The sequence below is a fragment of the Diospyros lotus genome, chromosome 5 (genome assembly GCF_014633365.1).
Source record: "Diospyros lotus cultivar Yz01 chromosome 5, ASM1463336v1, whole genome shotgun sequence".
Taxonomy (NCBI): Eukaryota; Viridiplantae; Streptophyta; class Magnoliopsida; order Ericales; family Ebenaceae; genus Diospyros; species Diospyros lotus.
Window position 1 is genome coordinate 6,395,332 of NC_068342.1, and position 12,778 is coordinate 6,408,109.

The window sequence follows — 12,778 nt, forward strand, 5'->3', positions numbered from 1 at the left end:
ATTATATTAGTTAATAAAATATATATAGAGAGAGAAAGAGAATTTTAAATTTTAAAAATCAATGAAATGAATAATGTAGTTTAAATTTTAAAAATTGTCGAAACATATAATAATTTAAAAATGTATTAAATAATATTAATTATAAGACTGAAATAAATAAGTTTTTTTAATAAATTTAAATATTTAAAATACATTAAATGGCATTAACTATCCTACAAGAGGCATATAAGTAATTGAGGCTTATCTTAAAAGAGCCAGATAAATTTATCCTAGGAAAGAGGTTAGATAAATTTATCTTGAAAATGGGAGATAAGAAGTCACATGAGGTTTTTATAGAAATAGTTAAATAAATTTAACAAACACGTTGGAAATATCAAACATCTTGAACGCTTCTCATCTCTAACATTTTTTCTCTCTTATCTTGATTAACAAATACCCCGCATGAGATTGCTGAAAAATATAAAGAAATTGATTTGTTTAACGTGCGTTATATTATCAGAAAACGAATATTGTTGCCAACGAGAGAATAGAGAAGTCTATTATTTGAGAAAAATTGATCCATGGCCAAGAGATAGTTAGATGTTACTGATTGTTATCAAACGAGTGCACATCATACGTGAATGTTTGTCAAATGCTCATACAGTATAAAATTTGATGAATTGGAATCAAGTAAATTTAAATGTATCAAAATAAAGAAAGGTAAAAGTTGATGGGTACGTTTAGCCTATTTCATTTGTATACGTACAATTTGGTTGAAATGCAAATTGTCGCATTTATTTTGGGCATCGGCTCTTTAAAATAAAAGAATAAAATAAATTATCATATTATAAGATTTAAGGTCATGGTAATGTTATTTTTATGTAGTTTAATGATATGTATGTATGTATATTCTCTTAATTTAATTAAATTTACCTTAAATCAAAGCTTAATTCTCAAAATAAAACTCAAATTAGAGTTTCAACAGCTTCATGCATACAGAATTGCTAAATACTTGCATTAGATTTGGAAATTTTTAAAATGTTTATTTAACTTGAATTTAAAAGTACAGACGCATTTTAAAAGCATAAATTCAATTGATCTCTCGAATTAAAATACGTGATTAATTGAATACTTTGGTATAATATATGATAAGTATAAATGCGAAGTTATATATTAATATTTATTTTTTATTTTTAATAATTATATTTAATAAAATTACGTTTTAGTTTGGACTCAGGCCCGGATTTTTTTATTTAATATTTCAATCAAGATTTCCGAACATTATTTTAAACACAAATTTAAAAATAAATGAAAAAATAATAAATAATAATTTTCCCTTTCTCCACCAAGTATATCTTACTGAGTCGTTCTACAGGGCCAGATACCCCTACCAAACGTCTCACCAAATAGGGACAAAATGACGAATTTGCCCCCGCCCACTTTACAAATTTACAAAGCGGACCACTATCCCGTCCATGCTCTTTTCTCTCATCTCCCATGGTCGTCGCCTCATCGCTGCCCTCGCCTCTCTGTTATCGCCACCTCACCTAGTCGACAATCAATGCATGGCTATCGACGAGGCGAGACAGCAATGGCAGCAAGGCGGCAACCATGAAAAGAGATAGGAGCGAGCAGGGGCGAGACAATTCATGAAAAGGAAAAGAAGAGAGCAGGGCGTGAGAGAGCAAATTCATCTTTTTATCCTTATAATCCGATCGGTAATCTATTTGTCTCTCTAGATTTTTCCTATCTTATCATCACCTTCACAATTTTTTGACCCGTCATAAATGTACTATCGAATCGTGACTTATTTAGTATTTAGATAAAAATTAAAAAGATATATGTGGGGGTGATTTGACAAAATCGGTCATCTTTAATTAATTCTGATCAATTTGTATATATTCATTTAATTTTTTAAATTAAATGGATTTAATACTGATTCTCAATACCTAGTCCAACGCGACAAATTAGCCATTGCCAATTAATCATGGCAATGCGAAATCTAATCAAATAAATAATGGTGGCATGTACAAAGTTATTTCCATCATTATTATCAATAGCATAGTATTTATAATGTTAATTAATTTATAAAAGTTAATTTAATATAATACAAATTTACAAACAAAAATAATATGATAAAATTGTACATTAAAATTCTAACACAAGTTGATGGACATTTCAAGTGCTTGGAGCAACCACAAGGCAATGGCTACTGACATTAACATCAAGAATTACATATTTTGAAGCAGCATTTATAACTTTTAGACGTTAACATAAATTAATTAGATGCGAGGGGCTATTTATTCACCCTTGTGCAGATTATGAAGTATGTACAATGAGGCGGAAGACAAGAAGATGCACACAGAATAGCTTAGCAGATCCATGCCAGTAGATATGGCCACCATCTTGCTCCTCTCAAACATCTTCACTAGGAGAATCATGACAATAACATGCCCAACTTTAGTCTTCAGTTCATCGAGCGAGGAGATCTTCATCCATTGAGGCCTCTCCTGCAACCAGCAAGAAGCATCGATGAGAAGTGATGTCTCGCGATCCAGCAATATGAAAACAGAGAACCTAGTCGCCCAAGCTGAATGCTTGTCTAAATAGGTGCACTAGAGTCACTCCTATTACTCAATCAAAACATTCACAAATGTGAAGCAAACTATAAGAAAACTTTCTCAGAAAAAAGGGCGTATGACCATCTCAAAACTTTCTCAGAGGTGCGCTGTACAAGTAACTACTAATTGAACTCAAAAAAAAGTGTGTCCTAACATATAAAACTCTAAGTTCAATTGTTTTTCTAAGTTTCTCATTCCGTTTGCCACAACAGAACAGACCAACAAGCAAATGCAGGAGTATTTACGCTGAAATTCAGATCAAATATAGAATCCGCTCCATTATGTTTTCTCATTAAAATAGATTATAAATTAGAAGGTCTCTGAGAATCTGATTATCTCAGGCAAAAGAAAATAAACAGATTAAAAATAGTTTACTACCTTCAGAGCAAACATCCCAAATAAGGAAGAGCCCTTGAGAGCACGATCAACTGAGGGAGGTTCATCAGGAGGTACATTACTGATAAATAGTCCGTATAAACCCATGCCAAATATCAACATGACAGTCCCAGCAAGATACACGTCTGCATTAGGGACCAAATTTAATATTACATCAGCAATTGAGAGCTACCGTAGAATAATAGATAGAAACAAAGCTATTAACAATTACATTGAAGGCTGAATGAGTAAAGGAGTAGCTACAAGTGAAATCAGAACAAAATGTAAACAAAAACACTTAGTCTATATCTGTGAAATATAATTCATCCATTTGAAGAGATAAAGATACAAGAGAGGCATACAATAATTGGCTGTCAATTGATGTTAATAAATTTTTATAGTCTATTCAAAGTTCTTCAGCAACACCAAAACATAAACACAAACCAGTAAAAACAAGGAAGCAACCAGAATGCAACTAAGCCAAAAGAAAGAATAGAAATTAAGAACAACAATGTAGAAATTGAAAGAAAAATTAGAAGGCATTGTCACAGGATAGGGAAAAAGAAGATGGGTAAAAAGCCCTTAAAAAATCTCCACTGAAAGGTCTCCCTGTTGCTTGATGTCAAATTCCATCCTGTATAAGTTGACCATTCACTTTCTAAAAGTTAAAGAGGCAATTGATAAGAGGTAAAGTAAGTCTATTCTCCAATTCAGTGTACTTTGTTGAATGTGTTCTTTACAAAAAAACAGGACTATAGGCTATCAACTAGGTAGAAGATTTCTTAACAGCAACTCAGAATCTCACCAATAGCTTCAACTAATCGTAGTACCATCTTCCCCGTGTGTATCCCTTTGACACAGTTTGTCCAGTAAACTTTGTATGCATCAACAATATAAACACAACCCTACAAATATAAAACTGGTCAGTTCCACAAAATCTAACCCAGAGGCATACAAACTAAAGAAACTGCTAAATTTCATTAAAAAAATTAATATTAACCATCTGATTCCTCATTGGATCATATCAAATAAGAAGCTTATAATTCATACAGTGGCACAAAACCGAATATGATAGCTCATGGGAAACTAGGCAGGCATAAAGCAATTTTTCTTGACAGATATAACAGAGTACAAAAACCAAAAGCATAAAGTCTTGGGAACTTGGGCTAATAGAAAGAGTTTTAACTTGATGAAGGGTTTTCCACCTGGTAAAGGCAATCAGGACTAGTACTCAATTTGTTTACACTCCAGAACATGAAATGATGAAAGAAAGCATCTTTTTCAACTTATAACATAATGAGGTACTGTTAGTTAAGTTCTTTTTGTGCTTTAGGCTTACTCTAAAGGTCAGTGGTTCAAGTCAATAAGCAAGGAGGCTTCCTTACTCAAGCTCAAAAATTTAGTTTTCTAGTTAAAGACCAAAATCTTGGGGCTAATGTGGGATCTACCAAGGGGCATAGTGCTTTAGATAAATATACCAGGCATTCCAAGGTTGGTAATTTTTAGTGGAGAAGAAACTGTGCGCTTTCCAAAAAAGGTTGGAAGAAATGCACCAGCAGTAAATTTATATTTATTTATATAAATGGGCTGGCTACTTCAAATGAAAAAAAAAAAGAAGATAAAACAGGATTGAATTTCCACTTGTAAGGAAGGAAGGTCAGATATCTTTGACAAGGTGGTAATTTTGGTTCAGATATACAGCATGTCAGTAATAGATAATAGCTTCAAATGATAAAGAAGGATAAGTCAATTTGTAATTCCTGTGTTACAGCTTCATAAAACTGACCGTGTATTTGTTATTTTGTTAGAAAGATAAGTCAAATATTTTCCAATATCTGAGATATAGCTAGAAGTCTTCTTGCAGTGCAACAATCCCAAGGCCATATGCAGGAATGGTATTAAACTGTTTCTGGACTTCACTGCTGTTAGTAACTATATAAACCAGTCATGACTAACCTAACCCTACTGCCCCAACTCTTCTGATAAACAAATTTTATGTGCTCCTCTTGTTTGTATGAAGCAAATATATTGAAATTGAACAAACAGATAATCAATGGTGAAAGCAATCCAACTAGCAGCAGAACATATAACACTTGCATTCATCTTTGTGGTTTGATCATGCTTTTCTGAGTGAAATGTAAGAACCATCTGTGAGGCATCATAGACAATAAGAGATGCCCTTTCATGAGACTTAGCCATATTCACTATATTCTAAAATTTCAACTGCAGAAATTTGCAAGGGATTCAAAGGATCAAGAAAAACGAAGAAACAATTACATTTCTTGCCTTCAAACACAAAGCAAAGATATATAACTGACAAAGTTATGCAGGTCTAAGGAGACATTACATTTAGGAAGCATAGCAAAGAACCAGCCAATGAGCCCCCAACAGCAAAAAGTGCCAGGAAGCGGAAGTCAAATATTACCTGTTCATCAGGTGAAAGAAATTGTCTTCAATCAATCAGATTATCAGATTAGAGACATAATCATCACAAGTTTACAGAAAAAGTGGGCAACAGTTCTTTACATGTACGACGGTGCATGATAGTACAAATTTTATGCATGTGAAAAAATGAATAACATTTTAACCGTCTGATGAAATAATTAGGAAAAAAACCGTATCAGGTATATAGATATGAACATAAAGCTGAGTTCAGACTAATGGTTAAGATGATGGCAACTAGAAACTGTCAAGCCAATGTTGGAATAACTTGTAATGGAGAAAACTAAATACATGGAGAGTGTTTAGTAAGCAAGTTTGGCTTGCTTGGTCACTTTGACTGTTTTGAAGTTTTTTAGATTATGTATTACTATTATTGGAGATTGTTAGGTATGATATGAGTTATGAGAGCCTTACATAAGATAAGAACATAGATAGAATTAATGGCCAAACCCATATTTTCTCCCCTGAACTTTACATGAAAAACGCATCACCTCCTTGAACTTCAAATCTAACCTATTGAATACTTAACCTTTATAATTTACACATATTGACTACCTAACTTGGTTTAAAATAATACGTGAGTTACACGCGAGGTGAGCTAGAAAGAAGAAAAATAGAAGAAAGGAATAATAGAAGAAGAACTAACCGAACTAATCCTTCTTTCGCCTTCGGCTGTCATCTTTGCTCCTATCTCCTGTCTCTTATCGACCTGAACGGAAGAATTGAGTCTCTCGTCGGCCGTTGCCATCTCGACCTAATCCTGACCCTTCCTCTTTGCTTCGACCAATGACCCGCAAATCACGACTGACCCACCCTTCCCAGTGACCTGCGACTGACCCACCATGCCCCTTCTTCTTTGCTCTAATTAGCAACTAGCGACCGACCCACCCTTCCCCGTCCTCTTTGCTCTGATCGATGACTTGCGAGTCACGACCGACCCACCATTCCCCGTCCTCTTTGCTCTGACCGATGACTTGTGAGTCGCGACCGACCCACCCTTCCCCTTCCTCTTTGCTCCAATCAACGACCCATGACCAAACCACCATTCCCCGTCCTCTTTGCTCCAACCGGTGACCCACAACCTATCCATTAGCGAGTTTCTAATCCGGCGGTTGCTAGGCATGGCGCTTTGATGCTTTGTTTTCATGAGCTTAATGACACGTCTATTACACGCTCAATGCTAACTGGATAATCAGATGGTCAATACGCATAAATTATAAAGATTAAGTATTCAATAGGTCAAATTTGAAGTTCAGGGGGGTGATAGGCTTTTCATGTAAGGCTTAAGGGGGGAAATATGGGTTTGGCCTAGAAATAATTGGTTAACTAGAATTCATGTAGTCCGTACAGAGGAATTAAGGCCTAATGTTATATCTAGGGTTGCTGGAACTAATTTCTTGGACAGAAATTCTACCACACATGCTCTCACACACTCACGGATTTGATCTAAGGAACAAATTTAATAGAATCAACAGAAAATAAAACAGAAAACAGAATTAAACCAAACAAGAAACACAAACCACACATCCACAAGAACATCAAGATTATCCTAGTTCATGCCATGTGAATGGCACTACATCAAGCCTCTAAGATCCTCTCGAGAGCAGTCTTTATTTCCATAAATCGATCAGTATAGTAGCGGCCCTTCTCTCCCTTCTATTCCCGAGTGCTCCAATTGTTTTCCCCCAAGATTACAAAGCTAACAGCCCTAGCCTTTCTCTCATAAACAATCAGCACTCGTTACAAACAGAAAAATGAGAACTCTCTCTCCATTTGCTACCCCTTGCCCTCTATTTATAATAGTGGGTGGATATCCCAATGAATATTATTAGATATTTACAGTTTAACCCCCAAACTATAACTAATTACAGTTTGGGTTACAACTTCTATCTAAAATCTTCAAAATGAACTCTAGCAAACTGCCATCATTCACTGCTACTGCCATCATCTTCTTCTTATACTATATACTCGAGACAACCTTTAACACCTAATATGTTGTTGTATCATGTATGTATTACTATTATAGTTGTTAGCTTAGGTGTGCTTTGATATAGCCTAAAAAGGGTGCTGCCAGTGCACGGCTTCCCGCTTTGGGAGGGTTGAGAGATGGTCTTTGTACTCAGTCTTCCCTTTATCTTTTTTTTTGCCGAGTCTGTTTCTGCAACTCAAATACACAACCTTTCTGGTCGCAAAGCATGGACATGTGACCATGGGGATTGGATAAGATGTGGCATAGACATACCCATTAGCTATGATAAAAATGGGGAAAAAATTAAGGCAAACTCAGCTTCAATGTTCTAAAATGTGCTTCAAATGGTTGACATTCAATCAAAGGTGCATTTTTCCATTTAAAATTTAATAATTCATTGAAGCCTAAGACATTCATATTCTGTGAAGAAATTCAATAGCAAACAGGCAGGGACATGTAAAAAGAGCTTCAAACGGTGAAAGATATCTCTTCAGAAAATATTTTCAGATAAATTTTATTATCATGCAAGATTATTTCATCCTGTTGTTGTGTTTATCGTGAACTTATTTATCATATCTTTACATAGATCAATGCATGTTCTAGCGCACAATCTCGAAATTGTGATTCTGGTGTCATGCTGTCCTGATCCATTAAGGGCCCGAGTAAGGACTACTACGTACTTCTCAACTTTTATTTTTCAATTTTCCCACAGTAATATAACAATTAAATTGTCTCAGCAATTATATCAAGCATCTAATCTGCAACTCTTAAACTGCATCGATCAATCCCAAAACATCAGAAAAAGTCAGGAGTGTACAAGCCTTAAGATAACTTGAACATTTCCCAAATCTTTGTCCACTCTTGGCACAATCAAGGCTAGTGTATATGCTGCGAATAGACATTAAGTTATTGGTTGACGCATCCTACTCTTCGTTTTTTTCATTTTCGGCCCATACTGTACAGCTCCAAACTTGAACCGGATAATCAAAACGGCTTAGAGACGTATCGTCGTATCCCACAGCTGAACAAACATGTAGAGGTGAATGCAACACCTAATGTAACATGTTATAGGGAAGCCGAACGAACTTACCTTTTCAACGGAGGACTCGGCGGACTGAGCAAACCGAACAACAGGGCTCTTCCCATTGGGGCTGGCAAGGGCATAGTTGAGGCCCTTGTCCGGCACTTTATAGGATTCGACCAGAGGCTTTGAAGAGGAGGGCGAGGGCGAGGTCTCAGTAGTTTCGGGTTTGGAACGTGGCGGATCAGGGGAAACAGGCGACGATGAGGAGCTCAGAGAAGCCAGTGATGGAGGAAACAAGCGCCTGTGTGTTGGTCTTGGAGGGTGAGTTCTGTATGAGGCTGAGAAGGCGAGGGGAGTGGCTGAAACTGAAGCTAACAGAGCCATTCTCTCTTGGGGGTGAATTTTCCTGTTGTGTTCAGGAAAGGGAGCTTGAGATGCATTGAGAAATTCCCAATTGAGTTTTGGCTTTTTGGGGGCAGGTAGCTGTTGAGTTGAACCAAAGATATTTTGAGTACTTCCCCCGTTTGCAGTGGGGCAAGCCTAGCGTCGGCAGTGTGCCCACATCAAACTTTGTCTGTAGTGTTTACCAACAATTCTAAAGGGTGTGTAACACGTGCTATCTCAGAGGTTATGTAAATAGATAAGAATAATACGTTGTTTTGGAAAATGGTAAGAAATTATTTTACCCATCCCCTCTTTCTCTTTCTATCTCCCTTCGATTAAAAATATACCATACAAAATAAAAGAGCTCAATTGCACATTATGTCAATTTTAGAGTTTTAACAGTTCATTTGTAATACTTGGTGATGGTTGTTAGTCATTATCTTACTCTAAAATAGGAAGAAAATATAATAATTAATATGGTGATATAAAGAGACATGATATGAGACGGGATACAAATAAATTATTTTATTTATTATTATTATTATTGTCATTACCATAATATGATTTCAACAATCATGTATAAACTACAAAAGTGCAAACTCAATTATCTCTTTTTCTATTTTATTATAAGTGTCACTAGTAATCCACTAATATAATACATGGTATATATATAAAGATAGAGAGAAAAAATATATTTAAAATTTATAATTAATTGTTATTTTGGTAAAGCATCAAACGATATCATTTGGATTAGGGAATTAGTTGGCCACGTTTGACAACCGCAAGCTGCCATGTGGTGCTTGTAGGTTGGTCATGCAACAACCATCCTCTTTCTCTATAAGGTGCTTAGTTGCCTTTCCATTAAAATATTAATCGTGTTGCACAATCAAATCTTGGTCAATTATCCTACCTTTATGAACTTTTATCCTAGTTGTCCATGACAATTATTTATCACTTGTATCAAGATTTGAAACGGTGTGCGAGAAAAATGAAAGAGATATGCGAGTCTCATGTTGGCCAAGGGTTTTTTGAGGGGTTCATTCATTTTTGTTTTGTAAATACTCTGTATATATTTCATCTTCCTTGTTTTTTGGTTTGATAGGTATTAGTCTCTAATATATATTTGTGATTATTGGAATATTTATGTTAGTAAACTAATGATGTATAGTGAATTGTTCTAGACGGTGTAATATATTTTTCTCATATAATGCAATTAGCTCTTCTCACTAGAACTCAACGTGCACGTAGCCTTAATTTAAGGTGAACCACGGTAAATCCCCTGCCTTATTCTTTTATTTCTCAGTTATGTTTATAATCTGTGTGTGCGTTTGTGTATACTTCCAATTATGAAAGATATTTCAAATTCTCCATGATTGAATTTTATTTCGAGACTTGTTATTCGTAACATTAATCACCGCTATGACGACAACAAAAAATTAAGAAAAAATAGTAAAATTTGATGTCAAATATGTTAAAAGGGCATAATAGAAAATTGAGAAGCAAAAACACCAAGTGAACATTTTTTAAAATTGTTAACAATTGTTTTTTGACGACATGAACAAATTTTGGCATATAAATTAAGAGTCAATTGAGATCAAGAATAATCTAAATAATGATAGAAAAATTAAGAGTCAATTGATATCAACATTATTCTAAATAAGTCAATGGTATTTTTATTGTTTTGATTAAATTCAAAGAGATGTGGAGAATGATTTACCTCACAAATTAATTGTTAAATTGAATTTTAATTAGCTTTTAATATTACAAATATTAATAATTAATTGTAATTTTATCTCTTAATTGGGCAAGATGAGGAAGTAGAAAAAAAGAATGAGAACAATAATATTTTTGGTACTTCAAAAAATATAACATCAAACTTCTTATCAAAAAGAGGTATGAGGATAATGAAGTTATAGGAGGCTATTATCATTTTTGATAAGGGTGGATGTGTTTTTTCCAGCACTATATATAATTAACCCTAACTTTGAGGGGGCAATAGTGGATTCATAACAATTGAGGGTCTATATGCATTTAATCCAAAATGATAGTCTGTTTAATGAAACGTATTAAAAACAATCCGAGATAATAAAAAAAACAAGTATTATTTATCTCAATATATTTTAAATGTGATAGAAAATTTAGTTAAACATTCGCTATACGAAAATTATTTGGGGTATAATTAATTCATGTTTAATACATTTCAACTAAATAAATTCAATAATAAAAATCTAACATATTATATATAAATAATGTGTCAAATATATATTTTTATTTGGGCATAAAATATATGTATATGTTGTGAAATAGAGATAAATATAATCATATCTCATAAAGTATATATCTTATTGATAACCAAAACCCTATATTTATAAGTAGAAATTAAAGATGCAAGGGTACAATAGTCATTCACTAATAATTATTAATTTACAACACTTTCTCTTGAATGACTATTCTATACAGCAACTGTCTCATTCAAAATCTTGTTTGGGAAAAACGCGAAAAAAAAAAAACAAAAAATTACCAAACTAAGAAAATGAATACATATAAGTTGTAAAATAACCTGAAGTGTCGATGTGTTGCTTCATTAAAATCTTACTAGGAAAACCCAGTGGGACAAAACCTGAAATAATGAAAAATAGTACAACTGCTCCCCTCAATGTCGATCAATGAAGATCTTTAAGTCGACGCATTCCAATTCCATGTACCAATTTATTGAATGTAGATGTTGGCAATGTCTTTGTGAATAAATCAGCCACATTGTCACTTGAGCAAATCTATTGAACATAGATGTCGCCATTATTTTTAAGCTCGTGTATATAAAATAACTTTTGAGAAATATGCTTTGTCATGTCCCATTTAATATAGCCTCATTTGAACTTTGCAATACAAGTTGCGTTATCTTCATACAATATTGTTGATTGTTTTTTGTTGAAGTTAATTTGCAGGACACTTGGATATGATGGATCGTGTTCCTCGTCCATACACATTATTGATTTGCTTAATAGATTGCAATAATTTCATAATGATTTGAAGATGTTGCAATCGATGCTTGCTTCATGGATCTTTAAGATATGGTTGTTCCTCCATACATAAACATATATATTGTTTGTGATTTAGTTTTTTGTGGATAAAAAATATAACCAACATATTTGCATATCCCACTAAATAATATCTAAATTTTTCTAAACAAAATAATCTCATATCATTGGTACATTTCAAATATCAAATAATGTGCTTAATACCATTCAAATGTTATTTAATGGGTGCAGAGCTACATTTTGTAATGAGATTTTTAAAAAAAAACTATATATGGTTGAGTACAATTTGTTAGATAAGTCAATACTCAAATTGCACTAAAATATGGTACTTCGTAACCAATAAGATATTCCCTGTCTTTAAGTGGGTGAAATGGATATTTGTTCACATCGAATGATCGAATGACCACATGTGATGCCAATGGATGTGTTTTATTCATATAAAAGCCTTTTAAATATTTTTCTGTTTATGAGGATTGATGAACAAATAATATTTAAGGGAAATGTTCAATTTACAAATAAATACATAATTTGATTTTCTTCGAATCTTTCATCTCAAATTCATTTTTCAAATAATTTACAGTTTTGTTGAGCTCTTAATGAGTTTCAATTATATTTAAATTATAAATATAAACTGCTACAATTGCAAATCCAATAGTTGTTTTCTTTATGAAAACAAAATGGTAGACATCGTCATTTTTGTAACATGTTTTCAACAGATATTCGCTAAGTGATTATACCACATAGGTCTGGATTGTTTCAATCTCTATAGTGACATTTGCAATTTAATTGAAAACATATTTTTTGGGATATGTGCTATTTCAATAGCATCATAAAATATAATTTGAAAATAATGACATATTTGTACTACTACTTCAGGAGCAATAGTTTAATATTCTTCAATAATATTGAAATTATAATGTCATATAATATTAAATTCGATAAAAGT

General features: G+C 33.4%; 1 protein-coding gene across 1 annotated transcript; it reads right to left on the bottom strand.

The window, feature by feature from the left end:
* Positions 1-2,093: 2,093 nt before the first annotated feature.
* On the bottom strand, positions 2,094-8,892 carry LOC127802790 (uncharacterized). The gene is made up of 5 exons (XM_052338814.1): positions 8,477-8,892; positions 5,323-5,400; positions 3,781-3,880; positions 2,979-3,121; positions 2,094-2,489 (listed from the first exon to the last, which is right to left on the bottom strand). The coding sequence occupies exons 1-5, from the start codon at positions 8,792-8,794 to the stop codon at positions 2,280-2,282; spliced, it is 849 nt and encodes a 282-aa protein (XP_052194774.1). The 5' UTR covers positions 8,795-8,892; the 3' UTR covers positions 2,094-2,279.
* Between the last annotated feature and the right edge of the window lie 3,886 nt (positions 8,893-12,778).